This window comes from Zalophus californianus, chromosome 13, assembly GCF_009762305.2.
Source record: "Zalophus californianus isolate mZalCal1 chromosome 13, mZalCal1.pri.v2, whole genome shotgun sequence".
In the NCBI taxonomy this organism is placed as follows: Eukaryota; Metazoa; Chordata; class Mammalia; order Carnivora; family Otariidae; genus Zalophus; species Zalophus californianus.
This window is the reverse complement of record NC_045607.1, coordinates 83,497,284-83,524,557: the sequence shown is the minus strand read 5'-3', so window position 1 is coordinate 83,524,557 and position 27,274 is coordinate 83,497,284. Positions and strand designations below refer to the sequence as shown.

The 27,274-nt window shown below is 48.4% G+C and overlaps 1 protein-coding gene across 1 annotated transcript in view; it reads left to right on the top strand.

The window, feature by feature from the left end:
- The window catches only part of FAM189A2 (family with sequence similarity 189 member A2), a 61,583-nt gene extending 43,198 nt beyond the window's left edge, over window positions 1–18,385 (top strand). The window contains exons 4-11 of the mRNA XM_027615734.2: window positions 1,908–2,036; window positions 3,795–3,902; window positions 3,992–4,125; window positions 9,720–9,849; window positions 10,019–10,097; window positions 11,752–11,904; window positions 14,141–14,433; window positions 17,519–18,385. Coding sequence (XP_027471535.2) covers window positions 1,908–2,036; window positions 3,795–3,902; window positions 3,992–4,125; window positions 9,720–9,849; window positions 10,019–10,097; window positions 11,752–11,904; window positions 14,141–14,433; window positions 17,519–17,722 — 1,230 coding nt within the window. The 3' untranslated portion in view covers window positions 17,723–18,385. The remainder of the gene's footprint in view (window positions 1–1,907; window positions 2,037–3,794; window positions 3,903–3,991; window positions 4,126–9,719; window positions 9,850–10,018; window positions 10,098–11,751; window positions 11,905–14,140; window positions 14,434–17,518) is intronic.
- Window positions 18,386–27,274: the final 8,889 nt, after the last annotated feature.

The following is a 27,274-nucleotide window of genomic DNA, read 5'->3' as shown; positions in this document are numbered from 1 at the left end:
CATTAGGAATAACACTTACCTGCTGAATTTAGCCCAGGGTAAGGACTATTATTAATTTATGGAAGAGGGGCTAAGAGAAAGCCAGTGATCCCCGAGAGGAAATAAAATACCCACCCCCCAGACCCTGCCTAGAGAAATCCTGTCTGAATGGCCACAGTAGTTTTCCCTTAGAAGGCAAAACTCTAGTGTAGATTTTAGCAACAGGATGTGCCTTCAAAAAAGTGAGACAGTGGAAGAAAAATTCAGACTCAGACAGTCTTTTGCTTTTGTGTGTGTCTGGGGGTCGGATTGTGGACCTAGGTGTGGGGACATTGTTGAGATAACAGTCTCTGTGGGCAAACCAGGAAAAGACAGAAACCAAGTGGAAATGAATGGATGGAGATGGAGTCCGTCAAGGTAACTCTAGCTGTTGTAATTCTTTGTATCAGAAGCAGAATTTATATCAAAATCTGGGCATCAGTGTTTGATATAATATTGCACCCCTTTCAGTGTGGTTTAGGGATGGAGAATAAGAAATGTTATAGGATCCATGGAGTTTTGGAAGAGGCAAAACTAGTCCTTGTGGAAAAAATTAAAGAAGTATTTGTGGGAGGGCAGGGATTGATGGGGAAGGGCACAATGGAATTTTCTCTGGCGATGCTATGTGCTGTATGTTGATAAGGGTTCGGGGTGCATTGCTTAAAATTCTGCAAATGGTATGCTTAAGATTTGTGTATGTAAATTTTGTGTGTGTGTGTATGTAAGTTTCACATCCAAAGAAAATATGTGATCTTTAGTGGAAATTTTTCCCTTTGCTTCCTAATCAACTTATGTAATAAGGAACTGTATTTTCTCTTAATCTGGAAAAATACCATAAATTTGTTACTAGAGGGTAACTAGAGAGTAAGTGTAGTTAGAAGGTAAGAATCTTAATTCAATAAGAAAAAAGACCCTTCTTCTCTCTTAAGTAACTCTAACACTGTAGACGTTCAGTTATTCTTAAAGATTCCTGAAGAATTTTGCAGCAAGTGCCGTCAAAACTGCCTACTTAACAAGTATGACAAAGGCATGGCTTTCCCTTTTAACCAAAATAGAATAACCAACTTCAACAATTCAAGAGGCAAAGCGAGTAAGAATGAACCTCTGCTCCGAAATTATGGGTCTTAATTAGCCAAAACCAGGTGTTGCTTATTCTCACAACTTGAGTCAAGGGAGACTTCGAAAAGTGGTTGCAAGTTTGCAAAACATTTCACTACAAGTAAGAGATTACTCATCACTGATATTATCATTTCAAATCTGTGACCACATTGAAGATGTCAAACCGAGGGATCTCCTTAAGCCTACATGGTTTAGGGCTACTGTTCACCAAATATACCCTGTGTTTCTCACGGGCACATGGTAGCTTGAACTTCCTTGCCCTCTTGGAGTTAGATAGGGCTGTAAGATTCACTTTGGCAATTGTGAGCTAAAGCGATGAGGGTCATTTGCAAGAGGAAGATTTAAGGTAGAGTTACGAGATTTAGCAAGTAAAAACACAGGACACCCAATTAAATCTGAATTTCAAATAAACAGCAAATAGTTTTTTAACTGGGTGTCCCATATTTTATCCAGCAACCCTGCTTTAAGTGCCAACGTGCATTTTATCATGTGCTCTCCATCTCTCTGGCACAGTGATCATTAATCCTAAAATGGTGTGTGCTTCGTCAACCTGGGTTCCTAATGGACTAAGATGAGCAGAGCACCCTGCTGACCTACAGTGGGCATTCGCATATTCAAGAAATAACCTTCTCGTCCACACCATACCCTAGCCTATCCTGATGGATCCAGACACCACCATATCTCATTCTGTAGGATTGGTGCTCCAATATGTAGCCTGCATATTTATTCTCAATAATGAAATTATGGTTCTGCCTTTCTCCCCCTTTAAGGTGGACTTAGGTGAAGGAAAGATTTGCTTCTGTTGTGAAGAATTTCAACCAGCCAAATGCACGGACAAAGAAAATGCCTTGAAACTCTTTCCGGTTCAGTCTTGTAGCGCTGTTCACCTTCTACTTAAGGTACCTTGAGCGGATCCCACCCCCATCAGTAAATACACTAGAGAGCCCTCAAAGAAGGCAAAGTTACTTGAAATAGCCTTACTCTGTTACCTCCCTCAATCAATTGGGCTGCACATAGGAGCCAACCCTCATCGGTGACCCAGAGGCAGGAGTGACTTCAGGAAGAAGCACAGATTGTGTGTCTCTTAAGTAATGAATGGATGCCTTTCTTTGTGTTCAAGAGTTACAAGATAGCAAAAAATGTAAAGGAGTATACATGTGTTTCCATCCATGCACACGCACAATGTAGCTACACATAGATGATGCAGCTTTTAGCAAAACCTTAACTTTTTTTATTTAAAGTAGGCTTTCCACCCACGTGGGGCTTGAACTCACGAGCCTAAGATTAAGAGTTGCATGCCCCACCAGCTGAGCCAGCCAGGCACCCCTGCTTTGGGCAAAACCTTTCAACTGCCTGCCCATTGGTCCTTGTTGTGACGCTCCTTTGTCAGTTTCAGTGAGTCCCGTGGGCTGTTGGGTGCTGCCGAGCCCAGACACAGAGGCTTAGGACAGATAAGCAGTTAGAAAACGCAGGGGACATTCATGCACCTTACCTCTTGTTTCATAGGCAGCGACTAGAATGAGTGAGAGATTAAAAATAAATGACACCAGTTGCAGAGAAGTACAAAATTACCCTTTGTTAGGGACTTGGATAAAAGTTGAGTCCTGACGCACTGGGGCTCATTAGCCCAGTGAGTGACAAGATCAGTTGGTGAACCGTGAGGTATTAGTTCTTGGATAATTCCTCGCTGAGGGCTTTCTTCAGGTCTTTGTTTTGGGTTTGTTTTTTTGTTCGAAGGAGGAGTCTCTCCGCTGCCAGCTCTCTGAGAATGTAAAAGTGGCCTTCTGTCTTTGGCTTCTGGATTTCTGGTAGCTGAGTCACCCCCAAACTTTGAGTCAAGACCCCTCTTGGGGAAAGCCTCGCCAAGGAGCCAAGACTGTGGCAAAAGAAACTTTTGGAATTGCCCTTACGGCTATTTTGAGACGTGGGTTTGGAGAAGAGATGCCCTCTTTATGCTCTGCCTGGCCTGCCCCCCGCGCTGTCGTAGCTGGGTGCCCAGGGGAGCTCTGCCAATCGCTCCCAAAATAGAATCAGTGGCCACCAATAAAACAGCAGGCCGTCCCCAGTGGGAGGCTGGAATTCCTATCCCTGGGGACACCAACTTCAGAAGAGACGCTCCTTGCTCTTCTGGAAGGAACATTTCCAGACAATGTTCTGATGCTGGCAAAAAGAAAACTTGTAATACCAGGGCTTTCTGGGACAGGAAGCCTCTAAGATAAGTTTTTTAAAATGCTTATATGACTGCATGAGAGCCATATGAATAACCAGTATTTATTTGGCACTTACCACGGGCCAGACATCAAAGTCCTTCGCATCCATCTTCCCACGAGAATTGGTTTATTGTGACATCTTTATTATTATTTAAAACAGTTTTTCTATTGCCTTCTGGTCATCAGCTTTTTTTTTTTTTTAAGATTTCATTTATTTATTTGACAGAGAGAGAGACACACACACAGCGAGAGAGGGAACACAAGCAGGGGGAGTGGGAGAGGGAGAAGCAGGCTTCCCGCGGAGCAGGGAGCCCGACGCGGGGCTCCATCCCAGGACCCTGGGATCATGACCTGAGCTGAAGGCAGACGCTTAACCAGTGAGCCACCCAGGCACCCCTGGTCATCAGCTTTGACGTGCTCAGTGGTGTTACTGTTTCCTTGTCCTAGAAAGTTCTTTTCGCCCTGTGTGCCTTGAACGCCCTGACCACCACCGTCTGCTTGGCAGCAGCTGCCCTTCGCTACCTCCAGATATTTGCAGCCAGAAGACCCTGCATCGTAAGTCCATACAAGGTGGCACCATGACTGTGGCCCATGGAGCCTTTGTCATGAAGGCTGTTGACTAACCAAGGTGCTTGTTTCATTAGGACGAAGCCCAGATTTCTGCCGAAGAAGTGGAAGAACACGGACGGATCCCAGACCCTGATGACTTCGTGCCGCCAGTGCCGCCCCCCTCCTATTTCGCCACATTTTACTCGTGCACGCCCCGGATGAACCACAGGTAGCCTTCCTGAGTGCCCCCGCCCCAGCCATCTGTGAGGTGGCCTCCGTTTGGAAGACTGAAAGGTTTCCAGGACCTATGGCATGAGCTTACTTCTCTCCAAAATCTAGACAGATGGTGTTACTTTTCAGGATTTTCTTTTTTTTTCTTTTTCTTTTTCTTTCTTTCTTCCTTTTTGAAGTAGGCTCCACGCCCAGTGTGGGGCTTGAACTCAAGACCCTGAGATCAAGCCTCGTACACTGTGCCCACTGAGCCAGCTAGGCGCCCGTTTTCAGGATTTTCTATCCCTCTTCCCCACCCTGCTGTTTTGTCTGATAAACGGCTGAAACCAAAGAAAAGTCCCACCTCGAACTAAGGATATACTTTTTCCATTTCAATTAGCTTCCCAGGAAAACTGACACCCAGTGAGACAGTCGCTGTCATGTGACTTGATTGAGAGCTGCGGTTGCCCAGGAAACACGCTCAGGCCAAATTGATGTTCATTATAACACCATCAGCAGGGCCCCAAATCATGACATTCTTCCAAGCCATTAAAAAGAGATTAATTATTCATGACTTCTCCCTGGTCTAGAAAAAATAGACACCACGCTGGTTTCCTTTTTCAAATTCTAGCTCAAAATTTATCGTTTGTTTCTTAAATCTCAGAAATGACTATCCACAGAAGGAAATGATGCATGCGTTCGTCTGGTTGTTATGGACTTCTAGAATTGTACCTCTCTAAAGAATGACTTCGTTTATTCATTCGACAAACATTTAATCAGTCCTCTGCTGCTTACTATTCACCTCCCCCCCCCCCCCAGGGTTGGTGACATTCAAATGACTTAGACCTGCCTCCTTCCCCTCTCAAGGAGCTCGCATCCTGGGTCATTACAGCTGAGTGTTGCAAGGATCATAATAATTCTCAAAAGAGAGATTTTGAGTGCACCGAGGAGGACCACCTAACCCAGGATGGTGAATGGGCTGCAGAGAGCTTTGAAGGAAGAATCAGCCAGTCAGGGTTGGCTTTGTGGGTGAAGTGATCTTAAGCCAAATTTCAAGGATCAGCAAACCATATTTAAGCTTCCAAAAGAAAGTCTCTGAATTCTATAAGAGAGACTTGTGTCTTTAGCTTGAGATTCAGAGGGCCAGGAATTTCTACTTTTAGTCCCCAAGGTATACGTGGAGAGTTGTCAGACAAATGTGGTGGCAGCCTTGGGGTTTTTGGAAATCCTCTTGCTAATGCTCAGGATGGCCACATGTGGCTTTGAAGCAGGTCACCAGTGGGAGCTACCGCCCAGACACTGTTAACGTTCTTTTCCATGGGTAACCTCCCGACCTGTTGCTCAGAGTCATGCCTACACCCCATCTCCACACCCTCCCCTCCTCACCCACCTAGGGGGAGCTCAAGATGGCCACAAAGCTGGAGGGGCGCCCGTGGATGCACGGGGAAATTCAGCCTCCCTGTTGTTCAGGGGGTGGTGTACTGGAATTTTGAAGCTTGGGGGGCTAGGATGACTTTTGTAGTGTATTAGGGAATGAGGCAAAAATTACAGGGGCCAGAGAGACATAGTCTTTGTGCACCAAAGGACACCTTTGCTCATACCTTAGCCCAGTCTCTGGCTGTGTGTAGAGGGCCATGTTGGAAGGCAGTAAAAAAAAAAAAAAAAAAGCCTGTTATTTCGTGGTTGGGAAGAGAAATAGAGAAATGCCGTCTTGGAGAAGAATTAAGCGGCTCTCTGAGATTGTAGGTGAGCCCTTGGTTGACCTAAGAGGAGGCAACAGACAGATTTAATTTCCTGCAGTGGCAGAAAGGGAAAGTGACTCATGCAGGTGTAGGAGTCTCACTGTCCTGTAGACCGCCCCTCCCCCGCCTGCCCTTCTCTCTTCCGTTTCTCTTTTCGGTTCCTCCATAGTAATGCTTATCAGTGTGGGTATTTCCACTCTTTGGGATGTGGGTGCATCCCTGAATTCGCCCCTCTGAGTCCCGAGACTGCCCCTCACCAAATCCAGACAAGCTTCTCACCAAGGGCTTTATCATTCAGAACTTTCGGGAATGAACATGGGGAAGGGTGTTAAAGTAATACATCCTTGTGGGAAAGGAGACACTGCTAGGCCTAAAGTATATACCTGGAGGCCTGGATCATATCTCCAATGGGCAAACAGCCTCATTTTCTGAAATTCTCCCAATACTAGAGGGCGGTCCACTTTACTTGTTAAATGGCTACATTTATTCACTTTTAGATACATATTGTATCAAAGGTATTTTTGCATTTGACCGACTTTGCTAGATTCTTTTTTTTTTTTTAAGATTTTATTTATTTATTTGACAGAGAGAGATACAGCGAGAGAGGGAACACAAGCAGGGCGAGCAGGAGAGGGAGAAGCAGGCTTCCCGCGGAGCAGGAAGCCCGACATGGGGCTCGATCCCAGGACCCTAGGATCACGACCCGAGCCGAAGGCAGACGCCCAACGACTGAGCCACCCAGGCGCCCCTGCTAGATTCTTATATATCCATTTTATAGACACTGTTTGACCCCAACTGGTGATTTTCTTTTTTAGAAGCAGGCAGGCAAGAATAGTAACGAATGTTTTCTTTAGTATTTCCACAACCGGGTACGTGAAGAGTTTTCACACAATGCAAGCTGCCCACTTCCTGCAAGGTATTATTACCTCTCAGAAGGCTTTATTTATTTACCTTCTATAAATACAACCACTTCATGCATTGGTCCCTCCTTGAGAAAGGACTTCTCAAATTACTGCCATAAACAGAAACATGATTGCAGTGAAGGTTTCCATCCAAAGATAGGTTTCTGACTCGTGACTTGATTTGTAAGGACAGTTGGGGCTGTGCACTCCTCCTCCACGACCCCAGGGAGTCTCCCCCCAACCCCCATCCTCAGAAATTGGTTGGAGCTGGGACCAAAAAGGAGAGCATCCCACCTATTCTGTAACTGGGGACCTGGTTGTACCATGGGACGTAATGTGTTACAGAGCACGGAACATTATGGAAAATTGAACACAGGCATTTATTCCTCAGTGGTGAACATAGTAAACTCACTCCTTTTCCTCATGAAGTTCAGAACCCAAACTCAAGTGGTGCCAGGCTCTGCTTGTGGGTGACTCCGTGCCCAGTACAGCCCTGCGTGGCAGCCCCACACGGCCACTTAGCTGATTTTTAGGAGATCACAATCTCTTCTTATCTGTGTGGGCCCCACCACAGGCACTTAGAGCAGAATTTCTAGAGACAAGGCCTAGGTCTCCCATAGTCTGCAAACCTCCCCAGGTGATTCTACTCCCTAGCTAGGGTTGGGGGCCATAAGGGGTCAGGAAAACACCTGCCAGGACACAGCGCACCTGTTTCCCCCGACAGATCCCTTTGTACCCAAAAGATATGAAATAAGGAGAACTGCTTCATAGGAAAGGAACCTTCCTTTTTTTCCTAGAAGCACCTTCTGTCACACGGAGGCTTTCTTGGTCATTATAATTACCACCATAAGAAGTCGTTCATTGTAGTCGATTTAAAGAAAATGTGTCCCCTTCCCTCTCCCCCTTCTTAAAGGGATTCCATGGTCGTGTAAGATCTAAAATGGAAGTGTGTTCCCCCGACCTCCGGGCCCCAAGCAAACCCTCTCTTCTCTGTGAACATAGCCATTGGGTGGGGAACGTCAAGGACCACCGGAGCTAACAAACCAACAGGCAAAGCCGGGGGGTATTTGCTTTCCTGGGGAGGACACAGCAGTGGAGAAATGAGGGGAGCTGGCTGAGAGGGGAAGCCAGGGGATTTGTGAGTGCTGGAAAGATGGCTCATGGGGTCATGCTAACTCAGGTTTGAAGACTGGCCCTCTGGAGAGGACTGAAGGAGTCCCTAGGGCTCACTGAGTAAAGCAAGTCCCCTCGTCCACGGTTTTACTGCTAGGAAATCCAGAGCATCGCATCTTTTTCAACTTTTTTTCCTCCACCATTTGCATTTTAAATGGGCACAGGAATAAAATGAAACACCCATGAATCCACAGAGCCCCTTTCTAAAAAAAGCAGCCCTCGTGTGCCACTGGCCCAGAATCTTTCACTTGTCTCCTTCAGCTTATGTCCATTTTCATATTTGGAGAATGGGCATTAAACTTTTGCTATTACCTCTTATTTTCATTCTCCACTTTCAATTCTCCAATACTCCACAGCCTGAGTACAGGTTTTCTGGTCTTCCTTGTATCTTTTTAAAATGGGATATAATTGACCGAGGACATTCTATTAGCTTCAGGTGTATGGCATAATGATTCCATATTTGTGTATATTGTGGAGTGATCGCCACCCGTAAGTCTAGTTAACATCCATCACCACACAACATTACGGGATTGTTTTTCTCATGATGAAAACTTTTAGGGTTTACTCTCTTAGCAACTTTCAAATAGGGAATACAGTATTATGTATGTATGTATGTATGTATGTATGTATTTGACAGACAGAGACACAACGAGAGAGGAACACAAGCAGGGGGAGCGGGAGAGGGAGAAGCAGGCTCCCAAGGAGCAGGGAGCCCGATGCTGGGCTTGATCCCAGGACCCTGGGACCATGACCTGAGCCGAAGGCAGACGCCCAATGACTGAGCCACCCAGGCGCCCCGGGAATACAGTATTATTAACTGTAGTCACCATGCTGTATATTACATCCCCCAGGACTTATTTATTTTATAACTGGAAGTTTGGTCAAAAGGAACAAGTTTCTGTATATTTTAAACTATCATTTTACAATTTAGGCTCTTTATTATCTAGATTATTTGTGTGTGTGAGTTTTCTATGAACACGGGCAGAAAGTCTTGTGGTTTATTTATTTATTTGCTATGGAGGGTCTCCCACTCACAGGACAAAAGCCCAGTGCCTGGCATGAAGGCAGTGCTCAGCCAGTGTTTGTTGAGTGACTGTATTTAGGAAGGGTCACTCTGTGATTCATCCTGCTTTGTCTTTGAGCTGTGATATTGTTCACTTTCCTGGAAAAAAGTAATTCAGACCTTCAAATATTTATTTAACAAATAGGGAGTTTCTACCATGAATCAGACATTAGGGAAACGCCGGCAAGGATTTTGTCATGTACTAATGTAAGAAATAATTGAGTTGCCCCAAGTCCCTGGTTTTGTTTTTTCTTTCATTGAGGTGAGGTTGACATAACATGAGTTGAACCATTTGAAAGCGTACTGTTGAGTGGGATTTGGTACAATCGAGGTACTGCGCAACCTCCACCACCATCTGGTTTTGCAGCATGTTCATCACCTCCAGGGTGACCCGTACCCATTCAGCAGTCACTCCCCAGGCCCCAGCCCCCAGAACCACTAATCTGCTTTCTGTCTTTGTGGATGATTGCTTGCTTTTTGGCTCATGGATGCAAAAGAAATGATGGTATTGCATTTTATACGTTGTCACTTGCCTCAGAAACTCTGGGCACTCCACCAGCTGAGATTATCCCCCCCAGCTTCTGGGCCAAAAGACTGTCTTGGAAGGGTGAGGGGTCTTCTGCTCTGTCAGCGGATAACCGGCCCGAGGTAAAGGCCATCATCATGCAGAAGTGAGTACGTCAGACGAGAAGTCTGCAGACTGTGCTTCCTGATGCCAAGATGCTTTTCCTAGGATGGTTGGTCCTGATGTTATTCCCCTCCCACACATCCACGGAGCACGAATCAAAGGTGTGGAAGTGTTCTGTCCCCTGGGCCCTCCGCCTCCCTATGAAGCCGTGGTGAGCCAGACGGACCAGGAGCAGGTATGGCCCGTGGTTTCTCATTGCTATGTTGACTGCTGGTAGGAAAAGCAGCCTGGCGTGCAGAGCACAGTGGGACACTGGGCCTTGAACATGCTCCTAAGTTCAGTGGAGTCCAGGTGGGGGATGAGCTGAATATCAACAAATAACCCTCTTTTCTCCTGTGATGTAGGGACCTTCATTCCACATGCCAGAAGGATTAGAAGGTGCCACGAGCCCCTTGGAACCGATCTGCATACCACTGACTCAAGGTAATAAATACACGATTGCTGTCCAAACTCAGGATTCCATCAAGTAAGACATCATGAAATAATGACCTATATGATATTTTGTTGGAGGTCAGATATCTTGAAGCCAGTGGTTCAAATTACATCCTTCTTGGGACGTCTGGGTGGCTCAGTCAGTGAAACGTCTGCCTTTAGCTCAGGACATGATCCCAGGGTCCTGGGATCGAGCCCTGCATCAGGTTTCCTGCTCAGCGGAGAGTCTGCTTCTTCCTCTCCCTCTGCCCCTCCCCCACTGATGCATGCGTGTGTGTGTGTGTGTGCGCGTGCGCACGCGCATGCGCTCTCTCAAATAAATAAATTTTAAAAATCTTTAAAAAACCCCACAAATTACATCCTTCTTTCCAGGTGTAAAAATACTGTCAACAGTTGGCAAGTAGGAGATACTGTGTGAACAGAAATAAAAATATCCTCAGAATCTTTGATGAGTCACCAGACCCTTCTCAGGGACCTGTGAAACGGATTAGAGAGTTTAATGTGGCATCCTTGTGTTTGCCCACCTAAGATTTTCTTTCTCCTGTTAAAATAAGATGGGCCCTTTTAAAGGGAAAAAAAGCGTTTTGTCTATGGCAGGATGATTTGCCGTGAGATTGCGCTGTCATTTATAACGTTGGGTCCAGGTCATGCTGCCTTCACGTGTAGTGAACACTGATTTTTCCGTCCTGCCTCGAAAAACAAGAGTCAGTTTGCAGTTATCCTTGTCATTCAAGGGATCATGATTGCAGCTCTTTGTCTTTGGAGAGGTTTGAAATGGCCTGGAGAACTGTCCACCAGCACAAAATGGCAGGGGTGATAAATAATGGATCAACTCTCCAGGTATTTTCGATGGGGGTGACTTTTCAGCAGCACCATTTGGAATGAGTTTCTGTTCCGTTCACCTTCCATCTTAGAATAATGCAGAAGTGCTCTCTTCCCTAAGTATGTTTGTTGCTTCTCCCATTTCTTAAAGTTTCCCAGACCACACTCAGGCTCGCCGATGACATGATGTGGTTGTCCTGAGCAGAAGTCATCCGTTTCTTGAGTGGTTCTCCCCATCCACGAGGTGGCCACTGGCTCTTTCCTGTGGCCATCAAGCCTTTCACAGCCCGGCCTGTACCCTGGGCCGTGTGGATGCTTCCACTGCCTGCATTCATGGTCTGCAGCCCTCAGGGAAGTCGCCAGAGCTGGGCAGGCATTTCTTCCCCCCCCACCCCCCCAGGCCCCCCACCCCCCCCCGCCCCCCCCAGGCTCACCTTGCATTGCCAAAAACTGGAAAGCCACTAGGAACTTTCTAGTGCTGCACCAGGACGCTTCCCTGGAGAAGATTCTAAGCACTTGCAGAAAAAAACAAAACAAAATAAAAAAACCACCTGACATTTGCAAGGGCTTCTTGATTTTACTCTTGGACTTACAATTTTTTGTTGGCTTCTTTTAGGTGTGGAGGGGTGGTTTGGAGAGGAAGCGTTTCCCATGGTGCTGGGAAATAAAAGCTCACCGGCCAACAGCCTAAGCAAATGTGGTTAACTCTGTTCCCCTGCCCCTGAAGGTTTGGGCTCACGGGCGCTTTCCTGCCCAACATTTTGAAGGCAGCAGCTGGTGAAATAATTTATGTTTCTCTTCTTTAAAAAAAAAAAAAAATCAGGTGAGGACATTCCTAACACACCCAGAGAAGAAAGCACATCTATCTCAACTCCCGATGCAAACCAGCTACCTCCCACGGGAAGCCGGAGAGTCTTCCCAGCCCTGAGGACAAGATCGAGGAGTGACCCTGTGCTCCATCATTCCGCGGAGAGAGGTGATGTCACTCCCCAAGCCTCTTGCACAGCACTGTGCGTGTTTGCCCCAAAGCGGCCAGGTGAATGCGGGTGCCTCTGGCCACCCACCGCCCTGCAGCTTGAGAGATGTCTTGAGAGAGGTTAAGAGGTCTTGGGAAAATACAATATTCTCATGCACATTAGGAATATTCACCTGCCACATTTAAGGCTGGTGGAGTTTTTTCTTTTGAAGTCATTGTCAGCAAAAGCATTTGGTTGCACATGATAGTGTTTGAGGTATGAAATGAAGAAAATGCAAATGTCGTTCTGATTTCTGGGTGCTCACAGTCTTATGGAAATAAACGTTCTCAAGGAAAAAGTTCAAGGGGTATATATTTTTTTTACCCCCTCTTATGACCTAAATTATCTTTTTTTTTTTTTTTTTACTTTGAACGCGTAGTTGAGTTGTTTGAATCTGACCTGTTTTAAGAAGTTTTAGATAGAGTGAAACTCACATTCCCATGCTCTCCCTTTCTGTGTGAAGTTTGTTACAGATGTCATTGGAATAATTTTAAATTTAAAACATGTTAAAGACTTAAAATAACATTGAGTCCTTTTTCTGAATATGTGAATACCTGAACATCTCCAAATAGCTCTGCATGGTGGAAAACTGTAAAAATAAAATAAAGGAAAGAAAGGGAGAAAATGAAAATCTCTAATCCCGCCGCCCAGGCTTCTTCCGGTGACCTCTGGTCAGGGAGCAGGGCCTCTGCTGTCCTCAAGCTCTGTGCAAATACGACTTTGCAGACGCTCTCTCCTTGCTCTCTCTGGGGCCCCGTGTCACCCCCTTGCAGTCTTGGTTCTGTCCCTCTGACATCCTGTGTTGTTCGCTGCAGCCCTGGACTGACCGTGTGCGAGCCAGAGAGAACACTCCTCTTGTCTTCTGAGCTGGGAGGAGTCCCACTGCCTGGGACTGAGCGCCTCTGCAAACCCCCAGGCCGGCAGCCCGGCCCCTCAGCTCCCCAGGCCCATTTCACGGCGGGTCTCTACCACCCGACCTGGCAAGTTGAGGACTCGAGCTGGCCACTCGCCAGCATTAAGAGAAACTTGGCTCTCTGCACAGCTTAGTGAGATCCTCCCAGATCTGCCGTGCTGCAGGGGGGAGGAGACATGTGTTCACCTACAGCGTTGGAGTCCTCTGCTGTAGACGGCCCAGATTGCCTTCCAGTGACTGACTGTAGTCCCTGACTGTCCTCACACACGAGCGTCTGCAGGGAGCCTTCCTGGAAAACTCCGGCTCTCTGTGACATGCACGTGGCAGCCTGGAGGGTGGCCGCTAACCCCGGTTTAGAGCGCCAACCTTTCTCCCGAGGAAAAGGGATGCTCCCCTCCCTCCACCTGCCCTCTCGCCCTCTGCTTCCTTTCTTCCTTGAATATCAGATTCCCGCTTGCTTGTCAGGCCGTCACAGACTGAAACCTCCAGGGTCGTGTACACTGAAGGTTGCTGGCTGGCTTACGAACATGCGGAGACCGGGCCTGCATTCCCCTTCACCCACTTGGTGGTGCAGCCATGTTCTGCCGGTCCTTAAGCCCTTCTGATGCCGCTAGTTGTGGACATTAGAGCCTGTGGCGGTGGATCTCCCAGGCTGCGGTTGACTTCTGGAACGACGTGTGATTTTTCCGCACCTGGTGTTTTCTTTCTGTCAATACTCAGCCCTAGAGCTGCCTCACAGCCATGGTGTGAGCGTGGATAAGTCGGCACCATGCCCTGAGGATGTTTAGGACAAAGGTACAGTCAAAGGGGGTGGAGCACTCCATTCGTCCCGCCGTCTTGTCCCTCCTCAGCCTCTCTCTTGAAGTGGCTCCTTCATCCTCTGCCCTTGGAGCATTCTCGCATCAGGTCCCTCTTTTTTCTGCTCACCCACCCATCCCCACTCACTGGTCATTACCCCACGGCACTGTTGCTGCATTCTTGATGCTCTTCCCTGTCATCTGTCTCCTCCTTCGTGATCATGTTTTATGTGGCACAACAAAATGTTCTGGGGACACGTCCTATCGGAACTTCAGGGAATGAGCTTGTGTCATTGTTTTCTGGTTTTTGGTTTTCTTCGCCGCCCCCCCTTTTCCTTCTGTGAGATGAAAAGCAAGATGTGCATGGTCGTTGACATTTGCAACCTGCTTTCCGCGCCAAGTTCCGTGGCCCGTGCTGTCTCGGGTCCGGGCGTGTGCTCACAGGGGCGTGGCCAACGGGCACGTATTGTTTGTCTCTGCCCACAGCTGTCCCCGTGCTCAGCTGCGAAGCCGCAACGCAGACCGAGGGAAGACCAGATCTGGCCACGGTGACCTTGAGGAGAGGTTTGAGGTGCAGAGCTTCGCGATGCCGGCCTCGGTCCCTGATAGATTACAAGTCCTACATGGACACCAAACTGCTGGTGGCGAGGTTCCTGGAGCAGTCGTCCTGCAGTATGACCCCAGACATCCACGAGCTTGTGGAGAACATTAAATCTGTTCTCAAGTCCGATGAGGAGCACATGGAGGAGGCCATCACCAGTGCCAGTTTCCTAGAACAGGTAGTTTTATTACTGATCTCGGGCATGAGTCAGAGAACTTGTTTCCAGAGCAGCTGAAGCGCCTTCTCTGATTTCCTGTCCAAGGCGCAGTAAGTTCACAGTCAGGGTATCAAGGAAATTGGGGGTGAGGAAGTCTGGGGAGGGAGAGAGAAGAAGCCGGAGCACTTTCTTTTCAGGCGTGATGACTTTTCCACAAGCTTCCTGGCCCAGGGAGAGAAAGCGATTTTCCCCGAATGTAGAACACGCCTGGGAAAAGAAAGCGGTGCCGCTCGGGAATAAAAGCAAGGGGTCTGGGCAGCGTGGGGCACTGTCAGCCCTCCATTTGCCAAGTTGGGTTTCCCTGGATAGGGCGCGGTTTCTCAGCACTCTGGCAATGATGGACGTAACATGAATTTTCATATTCCCGTGAAATGGTGGCAAGACACCTAAACCAATAGGACTTAGAGGAATAAATGATCTTTTCTCCATAGGTTCTAGATGAAAAAGCACAATTCCCTAAGCTGAGGTCACCCAGGGGAAAGATAAAATCGGGCACGTAACATAATCCATTTGGGTGTCAGTTTTCTCATTTTTGTTTACTTTTAAAAAAGATTTTATTTCTTTATTTGAAAGAGAGTGCAAGCGCACAAGTGGGGGGAAGGGCAGAGGGAGAGGGAGAAGCAGACTGCCCGCTGAGCAGGGAGCCCCTGGGCTTGATGCCAGGACCCTGGGATCATGACCTGAGCCAAAGGCAGATGCTTAACCGACTGAACCACCCAGGTGCCCCAGTTTTCTCATTTTTTAAAGTGAAGTGTTAGACTAGGTGGTCTCAACACCTGTACCTCTGAATGGGATTTCCTTCTGCTGAGAACTGGGGATGGGTCACAGCTGTAATTACCCACCTCTTTTAAAAACCGCTGCCAGGGTCACCTGGGGAGCTCAGTCAGTTAAGCATCCGACTCTTGATTTCAGCTCAGGTCATGATCTCAGGGTCCCGGGATCAAGCCGTGCGTAGGGCTCCACACTCAACTTAGAGTCTGCCTGGGATTCTCTCTCTCCCTCTCCTTCTGCCCATCCCCTTGTGCTTTCTCTCTCAAATAAATAAATAAATTTTTTAAAAAGTTGTTACTTTTTAGGCATTTGCTTTGTTGCCCTTGACTGTGGGGTGGTTTCTGTGACCTCGGAGCACAGTGGCTCACAGTGTGACCCGCCCGCGTCTGTGGGCAGTAAACACGTACATTGGGCTGCAGGGTCCTGGGTGAGTTGAGGCCGATTGAGTAAGTTCCTTCTCACTTTCCTTTCCATTTCCCTTTCTACCTGCTGGCCTCCTCTGACAAAAGCCAGAAGCCAATTTCTCTCCCAGCCCCTCAGGTGACCCAGGGGAACAGAAGAGCAATGTGATGACTCGCGTGAAGAGGTACATGAACCGCGGACCCTCTTGGTGTCTGCTTTCTAAAGGAGCGGCCAGCTGGTGGTCTTGGGTCACGCTCTACTTAGCATCTGTGTAAGGGAGATACTTGCATCCTCCTAACCCTGGCTTCCTCCAGAAGTCATTCCCTCCCTCCTTCCTCCGTCTGGCCCCAACAGCCCGCTGCACAGAGCAAGTATTTGGAGCCGCTTGTCGGAGGCTGCCAAGCTCTAGTGAGGTCAGAGTTGGAGTATCTGCCAAGCCATTGGTCTGGATCTTCTGCTCAGTCTTCCCTGGAAAATAGCTTTGGGGAAAATGACCAAGCACTTAGAGCTCAACAGACGCTCTCACTGCAGATGTTGGCTGGGTCTTTGTGCCGAGTCTGGATAAAACTGCAGGTACTGGGACTGTTGCAGTGGACTCTGGGCCATCTCCTGGCGCCTTCCGGGAGTGGACCCCAGTGGCGAGGCCCAGTGCGACATCCTCCCCAGAGAAAAGAAGGTAGAGACAAGCGGAAGGAGAGTCTTTATTCCCGACTCTACCCAGCTTTGCACACTTTCACTTTTCCTAGTATGACTCGAATAGGTTTTAGATCCGTCTCATGTTTATTCCTATCAAAACCACTTGCCCCAACTTACATGTCACAGCAATTGACATCTATGAATGTTGGAATTTTCTTTTTAACCAGGAAATGACAGAGCTTTAAAGACAAATATAATAACAGTGTGTTAGCAAAATTTAACGTCCCATCTCTTGGAGGGATTAACCTTCTGAGGCCTTTAAAAGCTCAGAATAGTACAAACTAAACAAAAAGTCAGCCCAGTGATTGTTCTGTGATGTTAGGGGGTCATGAAACGCTTGGGTTTTTCTCAAGGTGCTAACAAAGGTCCTAGAGCATGACTGGGCAACTTCTGGAAATTGTACATACTAGAGAGTTCTCCCCTCCTCGGTCCCAGCCGGATGAGGGGTCTCCCAAACGTTTGCCATTTTACAAAGTAAGTGATATTATTATATATTTCAAGTTACATATATGCTACATTGTAAAACAGATCTAGCGGTAGAACCATTCTTAAGCATTTTTTACAAATAAAAATGGCCGAGTTTTTATGTTGCTTATTATGTTTTGTTATCGAAGGGTTATCAGATTAACTGGAAGCATCACTGCTTTTGGGTGACATTTTAAAACTCGTTAGCTGGTCACAGTGCCCCACAGGTGGTTATCAACTTTTCAAGAACATTGGTATCACCTGGGTTCGTGTTAGAACTACGGACGTTGCAGCCCCGCCTGTCACACTCGCTGTCGGGGAGCAGGGGGTCCTCGGTAGCAGCTCCCCTCCCCTCCAGAAACCTGCAGACCCCGGTGAGAAGCACTGTCCCAGACCCCAGGCAAACTGGGTAAAAATGACGAGAAGAATGTTAAGTGTAAAGCAAAAGTGTAAAATCACCTGCCACGGACGAATCAGGGAAGTGACGTGAGGCAGGTCGGCAGCTGAAACGATAGCAAATCGGGGGAATGTCTGAGGAACGTTAGGAAAGAGGCAATCTGTGGAAGGTATCTGGAATTCCAAGTGTGTTCCACTTTGGGAAAACACCCTATTTTCTTTTCCAAAGCAACGAAGCTAAGCAGTGCCTGGCTGGCTAGAGAAGGCAGGTCGTGGTGCAGCCTAACGTCTCCCCCACCCTCTTATTCTCCCCAAGATAATGGCCCCGTTGCAGCCCAGCACTTCCCGGACCCACGTGCCGCCCTCGCGGAGACAGCCTGGCTTCTTGCACCTGCGGAGCTGCGGGGACCTGAGCACCTTCGTCCCGGCGGGGGGGCCGAGAGCCGAGAGGAGGCCCCAGCGAGCAGAGGCTGAGCGGCCCCACAGCCTCATCGGCGTCATCCGGGAGACCGTTCTGTGAACCTGTGGGGTTCAGCCTGAGCGGGGTGGGCGGGAAGGAAGATGCACCCCGAAGGCAGAATGATCCCTCCTGACCTTGGAGTGCCCTGGCCGGGAGTCCGCGTGCCCTCTGGGCAGCCCTCAGAAGGGGGGACAGGCACTCTGGAGGACATTTGTTCTCACTCTCCAGCTCCTCTGCTGCTGCCTGAGGACTTTCAGGGGTGGGCAAGCGGCTTCTTCCAGGCCCATTTGGCTTTTGGAGGCACTGATCTGGAGGCCGTGGAGGCAGCCTCCCTCCAGCCTCCACCAGGTCACGTGGGCAGAACCCCCGCTGACGATTCTTCGCCCATCTCCGCAGCCGGGGCTCTTGTGCTCCCCGAATTCCTCCCTCCGTGGAAGGACAGAGCTGTTGGGACTGCTGTGTAGAGCTCCCGCAGCCTCTCGCTGCTCCACGAGGGAGCAGAGGGCCCAGAAGCAGGATGACTAATCCCGATGTTCTGCACTTGTCAAGCTTCGTTTTAGTCACCCCCAAATCACGGTGTCTTTAGGAAGAACGGGAAACTCGTTCAGTGACAAATGGCAATGAAAGATGTTTAGGGAGAGGTTCTTGTTGATTGCATTTATTCGTGCTTGCAAAACTAGTGATGGCTAAGGCCCAACTGAGAATAAAAACGGGTACTTTGGACCTCTGGGCTCCGTGTCCAACATTTGTGTGGGCGTAGGTGGCCAGGCCTTTCCTTAGGAGGGGTTGAGCCCTGGGGGCAGCGGGGAGGCCAGTGGGGAGAGCCTCAGGCTGGATTGTTCTGCTAACAATGAGGTGGCCCCGAAGAGTTTAACACGGGAGTACCGGCTTTAACTGGCATTTCAAGAGATCACGTGCTGCTGGAGACTAGCCGAGGCTGCGGTAGGAGGCTGTGAGCTAAGGGCCTTGCTGGGCCCTCCTGTGCTCTAGCCACCATTAGCGGCCCCCACACTCTCCGCTCGCCGCCCAACAGCCTAAGAGGTGGGTGCTCTTACAGTCCCCATTTTACAGACGAGGAAGATGAGGTTCAGTAACGCCCCAGGTCGCTCCGAAGTTCAGTGGTGGAGATGCCAGGCACCCCCGCGAGCAGCCTGTTTCCAGAACCTCCCAGGCGGCGGGGGGTTGGCATTTCCTGTGTCTGTGACAGAGTGCTGGGTAAGGCTCCTAGCGTGCCTAATGGGCGTGCGGACTGGCCTGGCGGCAAGCCAGCGAACCAGGCCACAGTGGGAATTGCGGAGGGGCCTGGGGACTGAGTAGCCAAGAGGGGACGAGTGTTTGGAGGCGCTGGGGGGCGGGGGGGGGGCGGAGAGCCGGGGCTGGGGAGGCAGAGCTGGAAGGCAGGGAGAGCTGGGGGGCGGGGGAGACGGGCCGGGGGCCGGCCGCTGTGTTCGCGGAGGTTGGTGGGGCTTCCCCGTGGCAGTTTCTCCCTTCTATCGGCCCACCCCCAGGCCCTGATTTTTCCGAGTGAGTGAGCCAGCTCTTGATTTCTCTAGAAGCCCTAGCTGTCTGCACCGGATCTGTGCACTGGGGCTTGGCCCACTTTGCTGGGGTCTCCAGTGTGTTACAAGCCCCTGCCTCACACAGGCTCTCTGGCCTCTGTAAGCTAAGTGTAGCCCACGGAACCCGGCCCAGGTGCTCTCCTCCTGGTCTGGGCAAGAAGGCCCGGCCTTTCTCACCGCTCTAGGTTTATGCTTTGTCCCACTCTGGGAGGGCATTGTTTTTAGCTGCATCCCTCCTCTTCCCCTTCTGAAGTCTGTGCCCCTCCCTCCAGCTGCCACCGCGGGCCTCACCGTGAAGTTTCGGGGAAGGTAGGCGGGCGCCCGCCATGCAGATGGCATCTGTTTCTAGCCTTGGAGAAACAGTCACAGAGGTGGTCTGGGCCATTCTGAGGAAAGGAAATTTGCCAACAGCAACCAGAAGAGGAAAGGGGAGCGTGAGACCGAGGGCATCGCTTGACACCTAGCAGGAGGAAATGGGACCTGTCTCTGCTTTGAAGAGTTGACCTAGCCGCCTGGGGGGTGTCCCATGTACTTCCAAGATCTGAAGGTATCAGTGAAGTCAGGAAACTGACTTCTGTCTTGCTTCTCAGACGTCAAGGAATATTAAAGTAAAGAACATATATATATATTATATATTGCAATATAATTATAATACAACATGTTATATCTATTTGCCCTGGGAGGGAATTAGAGGTTATATTATTCATCTCCCTGTTCTGTGTCTGCGTGTAGTACACAGCATTATAACGTGATGTACACGTGCATCCATAACTGAGTATACACAGTCAGGGCAGCCCTTTTGCATTTGGAGTCCCTTAAGAATCCACAGGCGGTGGATCCACTGAGGTGGTGACAAAGCATCTCAAATGTAGTTACCAAGATTACACTAGAGCGTTGACTGATTAGCATGAGGGGCCTTTGAAACAAGCTTCTGCTGGTGAAGTACAAGATCTCTCTGACCGGGGAGAAGCCTCGCAGAGTCACCATTGCCTTTGCACCAGTGAGGAGGAAGAATCTGGTCCCCAGTTCCTGAGACTGTCATGGGATGGATCAGGACACGGGCTGCTCCTTCCTAATGTTGTCACTTGTACCCTTTCACACAAGCTGTGTGTCCAAGGTCTGAGGCCAGGGTGGGACTCTCCCAAGCGTACGTAGGACTGTTGTGGGCAGACATGCCAGGGCGTGTTTGTGCCTGGCTGGCAGAATTTCTTCCGAGGCCTGCTTTCTTCAGGACACCCTGCCCAATGGTGAGATTTGGGAGAGGGGTCCATGGCCCCTCACTGCGTGAGGCTGCCCATATTTACCAAGAGCAGCGGACATGCGCTGAGCAGCCACGCTGGCAAGGTCCGGTCACTCCACAACCTCACTTTGCAGCTGACCGAGCTGAGGCTCAGAGCCGAGAGCAAAGCAGCAGTGGGGCGACCAGACTTCCGGCTCCTGGACCAGGGCTGTTGGTGCGGGTCACAGCTTCTCAGGCTATCTGGGACGAAGGACTATTTCCCACCCCCTCCAATCAGTCATGGACCAAAAGCTTTTGTAAATTAGAATAAGCTGACTGAAAATTGTGTCCGTCGGCTAGGACGGTGATGACAGCATACCACAGACGGGGGGGCTCAAGCAACAGGAACTTTGTTTTTCATAGTTCTGGAGCCTGGGAAGTCCCAGATCAAGGTGCCTGCAGATTCGGTGTCCGGTGAGGACATCTGCCTTCCTGGCTTGCAGATGGTCCTTCTTGCTGGGTCTCACGGAGTGGGGACAGAGAGGGAGGGAGAGAACTCTGGTCTCCACGTCTTCTTCTAGGGACGCTAATCCCATCATGGGGGCTCCACCCTCATGACTTCACCTAAACCCAATCCTCTGCCAAAGGCTTCACCTCCAAATACCCTCGTACTGGGGCTTTGGGCTTTAACATATGGGTTTTGAGGGACACAAACATCCAGTCCATAGCGCTGATTTACCAGGACAATGAAATAATAGTAATAAAAGGCATACAAAAGGCACCCCCCCCTTGGATTAAATAAGCTCTACTTTTGCCCCAAATAAGCCTTATTTTTTAGAGCAGTTTGAGGTTTACAGCTAACTTGAACAGAAAGTACAGAGGTTTCTCATGCAGCTCCCCACCCCATCAGCTTCTCACACCAGAGCTTGCTCTTGTCAGGGACCGGAAGCAAAGAGCGTTCTTGGTCCAGGTGTGTGGTGTGGGTTGGGGTTCCTACTCTAGCCCCAGTTTCCCAGTGTCCTTTCAGCCCCGAGTCTGTTCTGTGGTCTGGGTCCCAGGGACACTGAAGAAGCCTGGGAGTGAGAAGACAGGCAGACACCCTTCCCTCTGCCCCCACGTGCCTCTGAGGAGGCCCGAGAGCGGAGGTGGCCCTCACAGACAAGTGCTTTGGCAAGTCCCTCAGGGTGAGGGGGAACTGGCAGAGGAAAGATGTAGCTCTGGTTTCCACCCAGCAACTGGGGAAACAGAACAAAGGAGCTCCACCCCCCCACGCCCCCCACCCCCGTCCCGGCCCAACAGGCAGATGCCGAAAACAACGAAGGGAGTGAGGGAGGGGCCTGGACAAGAGCATCTTTGTTTATGTGGGTTTTCTCCTTGGAGCTGCGGCAAGGGAAGCCGAGTCTGGGGCCAAAGGGCACCATGTTTCTTCCATTTCTCTCTGTCTGCAGGAGCCTTCATCCTCGCCCTCATTCAGCAGGTGTTGACTGAGTTACAGAGTATAGGCAGCAGGCCAGGTGCAGGGGAAAGGCAGCTGAGTGGGGAGAGGGGGTCAAGGGCAAAAAAGTCTAAGAATAATAAATGCAAAGTGACATTTCTCTTGGCTGCATCTGAGCTGCTCCCTGGCTCCAAGGGGCAGGAGGATTTGGGACTCTCTTTGGGTCAACTTGGAAGACCAAAGGTCCTGGCCTGATTTATAGGGATGGTTTGAAGGGATCTTTCATCCTGGATTGTGAAACAGGTCCCGGCAGGGATGCCTCAGGGCGAAGCTCGGCAGACCTGGGCTGGTGGCAGTAGGTGGTCACAATCTTAGAAATCGTTAAAGAAAAATTATTCATGACACCTGATAAGGTTGGTAAGGAAGACTACGAAGGAGCTGCCGTGGTGTTCTGCAGTAGGGGAGAGAGATCAAGCTCAACTCTGAGTACAAGCACAAGTGCACAGTGGGGTCAGTGGATGGAAGATGACAAGAGGAGACGTCAGGGCTGGGGGATGCTTGCTAGACCAACTCAATTAGGGCTTTTCTTTTCTTTTTTTTTTTTAAGATTTTATTTATTTATTGAGAGAGAGAGAGAGAGAATGGTAGAGAGAGAGCATGAGAGGGAAGAAGGTCAGAGGGAGAAGCAGGCTCCCCGCCGAGCAGGGAGCCCGATGCGGGACTCGATCCCGGGACTCCAGGATCGTGACCTGAGCCGAAGGCAGTCGCTTAAACCAACTGAGCCACCCAGGCGCCCTCAATTAGGGCTTTTCTGGAGGCAGGCCAAGGTGATCAGCTACCAAGCATGGGGGGATTTTTGTTCAACTGGCCCTGCAGGATTCCTGTTAAAACCAGACTGAGCAGGCCAAGGACAGAGCTCAAGGTTGGAGCTTGGTCAGAAAGAGGACTCAGAGGAGCCAGTTCAAGTTCGGCCAAAGAAAGAGTCTTTGTCAGAATCTGATGAGTACCTTCTCTTCTGAGTGAGAACCTCTTGCCACACTCTGTCCTTGGCCTTAGGCATGTCACTGTCTGGCAGGAATCTTCTTTTCATTCCAATAGCTGGAAAGATCTTTTGTGTTTTGCCCTAACAAAGGAGCTAGGGCCAGATTTTTGGGTGAATCATGGTTCCTCTCTGGGCCATAGGTCCCAGGTGTATAGAAACTTTACAGTGTCTTTAGATAGTGAGCATGAATTCGAAAGGATCCAATGGAGCATTTCATGGTGGGAGTGGGGACACATATCAGGCAGGAAAGGATCCAAGTAAGGAGAGCTGCTGGAATTATTTTTGCTTTTGGTAGGAGCTGTTTCTCCCACTGCTTCTGTATCTGCTTGGTGGAGGTAAGTGGGTTTTTGATAATAAGTTATAAACCACAATATCAGAAATGTCAAGGACAGAGGCTTGCCTCTTAATTTTATAGAGGAGGAGCCCAACATCCAGAGAGGTTAATTCACTTGCTGAAGATCACACAACCTGCAGATGTCAAAATAAAAGAACTTGACCTATGTCTTCTGCCTTCTGTCATCACAGTTTATTCTTCCCTGGAGTGCCACAGCCTGGAACTCTAAGAAGGTAAAGGAGACAAGCCACAGGAACTCTTAAGCAATTGTAGCATTAACACCAAAGTATCAGTTGAAAATGGTACTAATGGCTAACATTTATTGGGAGTCCTTCCAGAGCTGTCGAATTAACTTAGTTCAGATGATCTTCACAATAACCTTCACAATTTATTAGTTCTTATGGCTCGACTTGATTTCCCTTGTCTAATTGCATTGGCTAATATCTCTAGTACAGTGTCAAAGCGTAGTGGAGATTAGTGGACATCCTTGCTTTGTTCCCCACCTTAGAGGAAATGCCTCCGATGTTTTCCTATTAAATAAGATACTAGCTTTAGGATGAAATTATATATATTCCATCGTATTAAGAAAGTATACCACAGTCTCTAAGTTTTTGAGTGTATTCTTTTTATTTCTTTCTGTGAAGAGGTATTGAATTTTTCTCAGGATTTGTGGAGCTAATCATGATTTTTTGGACTGAGATTTATCAATGTGCACTATGGTTTTAATGGATTTGTAATAGTGAATCAACACTGCATACTTGAACAAATCCCACTTATTCATGATGTATTATTTTCTTAATGTAATGTTAGACTCACTGTTGCTAATATTTTATTTAGAAATTTTGCAGGGATATTTATGAATGATACTGGTCTATATATATTTCTCGCTACTGCTTCTGCTTTAGCTATCAGTATTATATTTGCTTCATAAAACAAATTAAAAAGTTTTCCTTCTTTCTCAGTGCTGTGGAATATTTTAAGAGCATTGGATTATCTGGTCTTTGAAGGTGTGGAAGACTTTCCTGTGGAAAGTCTGAAGCTTTTGTGTAGTTTAGTTCCTTACTAAATTTCTCCATTTCTTCAATGGAATTGGGTCTATTTAAATTTTCTAACTCTAATGGTGGTCAATTTGGGTAATTTTAATTTTCCTGGGAAATCATCCACTGCACATAGTTTTTCAGATTCATTTGCAAAGAAGTCTTTTTTTTTTAAGATTTTATTTATTTGAGAGAGAGAGAGAGAGAGATAGCAAGAGAGAGCATGAGCGGGGAAGAGAGGGAGAAGTAGGCTCCCTGCTGAGCAGGGAGCCCGATGTGGGGCTCGATCCCAGGACCCTGGGATCATGACCTGAGGGTCATGCTTAACCGACTGAGCCACCCAGGTGCCCCTATTTGCAAAGTCATTTTGTGAAGTTGTCTCTTATAATTGTAAACTTTTCTTCTGTTGCAGTGGTTATTTCCTCCTTGACATCCTGTATTTTGTACATTTGTGTTGGCTCCTATTTATCTTGACCAAGGTAGCAAATGATTTGTTTAGTTTGTTAACTTTTTTAAAAAACAAGATTTTACTTGCTGATTTACTGTTTCTCTATTCTCATTAATTTCTGCTTTTATCTTTATTATTTTTATGCTTTCTTTTGGTTTACTTTGTTGTTCTTTTTAAAGTGTTTTGAGGTGGAAATTGAATTCATTTTATTATTTTATTTTTATTGACAAATGTAGGTAGTGCAGTGATTTTTCTTACTTTCCTTGCATTCTATAGAGTATGATATGTTTTCCTTGTGATTAGGGACCCCTCTTTAGGAAAAAGAATACAAAATTATGAATATGAAACTAGGTACAAGACTGTGAAAGGGGCCCATGTGAGTGAGGGGCCATCGTACTTGAATTTCACTAGCTTCACAGGAAATCCACCTCTGTTTAAAAATAAGGCTTGAGGGGCGCCTGGGTGACTCAGTCTCTGGCTCTTGATTTGGGCTCAAGTCATGATCTCAGGGTTGTGAGACTGAGCTCCACGTCAGGTTCTGCACTGGGCGTGGAGCCTGCTTAAAATTCTCTCTCTCTTCCTCTGCCCCTCCCCCACCTTCCTCTCTAAAAATAAATAGATAAGTAAATAAATAAATAAAAATAAAAATAAGGCTTGGGATTTATACATGATTTTTGTGGTTGACGTTTTGAGATGAGTTAGTCATCAGCGAAGACCTTGACACGTGAGTAGCAAGAAAAAAGAATGGCAAAGAGAATGAACGGTAATGGTGTGCATAGCTTGTGCTTAGCGCCGGGCAGAATGTATCTCCATCATCTTTACCACATGCCTGATTGCTTTACTATTACCATTTTATAAATGACTAAAAGGAGTCTCTGAAAAGTACTTGCTGCAGATCACACAGTTGGCAAGACTAAATCTAGCCAAGTCCAGCCCGGCAGCCTATGTCCTTTTCACTACACCCACCACATTGTTGGCACCCAGAGAGGACTGGCGGCATGCTCCTCCCTCCTTCTCCCTCAAGTGGCAAGTTCAGGAGCTTGTATTACAGGAAGCCACCTGGAAAGGCAAGCACCGGTGGTGCAGGGTTACTTACTGCAGGGAATTGGACAAAACACGCTGACTGTATCAGTCATCTATTGCTGTGTAACAAATGATCCTCAAACAATAAATATGACATCACAGGCGCTGAGAGGCAGGAATCTGGGGGCGGCTTGGCTGGATGGTTCTGGTTTCGGGTCAGTCATGAGGTGGCTGCCAGCTGAAGACTCAAATGGGACTGCAGGATCTGCTTCCAGACTCACTCACATGGCTGTGGACAGGCTTCCGTTCGTCCCTGGCTATTGGCTGGAGACTTTAGTTCCTTACGGTGTAGACCTGTCCATGGGGATACTCACGTCACGGCAGCCAGCTTCCCCCAGTGTGTGTGCTCTGAGAGACAGAGGAAAACTGGGGGGACCCCTCAGAGGAAGCCGTAGGCTTCTTCTATCATACCTTGGAAGTGACATTCCACCATTTCTGTTTGTTAGAAGCGAGCCCGTGAGTCCAGCCCACACTCTTTGGAGGGGAATTAAGCTGCACCTTTTGAAGGGAGATGTATCTAAAAAGGTGTGGACATATTTTTAAAACCACCACACTGCCATCGTGTGTATAGGGAGACTTCAGAATTTAGCTCTGCCACAGGACTTGTCACAGGGGTTTTGCCTAGACTGAGGTCACCCTCCAGAATCCACTCCTAGCTTTTTCTGGAGATCTGAGCCCCTCCTCATCCTGTGGGATAGAGAGAAGGGGTCACCTTCATTCATGCATCCATTCACGTGCTCACTCGGCAAATATTTATCAAGCGACAACTGAATGTTGGGTGCAGTTCTGGGAGCTGGGGACGGAGCAGTGAACAAAACACATGACATCCTTGTGCTCACGGAGCTTATATTTGAGTGCAAGGAGCCAGATAATACAGAAAGAGATGACTAAAATAATAGCGATGGTAGTAAGGACCATGGAGAGAAATAAAGCACAATGAAAGGATAGGAGGTGACAGGTGTTGCTGCCCCAGACAGGGCAAACAGATTAGACCCTGCTGCATTGTCTCAGAGGACGTGCTCCGAGAAATCCTCTTGGCTGAGGTGACATTTCAGCAGAGACCTGACTGAGACGAGATGAGCCATGTGGCCACTGGGAGAGGGCACAGCAAGGGCAAAGGCCCTGGGGCAGGGGTGATCTTGGTGTTTGTGAGGTAGTCTCATCGGGATGGAGAAACCATGGGAATGACTGATGGCAAAAGAGATCGAGAAGTGGCCAGGGTCCTTAGTCTTTAGACTAAGTGGCGTGGGGGACCCATTTAAGAGGAGCTGTGCCGGGGGATTCATGTGATTTTTGCCATGCTAAGGGGTTCACTCTGGCTGCTGGGCGGAGGGGCAGGAAGAGAGAAGAGAGAACACGGGACAGGGGGCAGCTGCAATCATCCATGTCATGGTGACGGGGGTGGCTTGTTCTAAGGAGGACGCAGTAGAAGTCATGAGACGTGGTCAGTTGCAG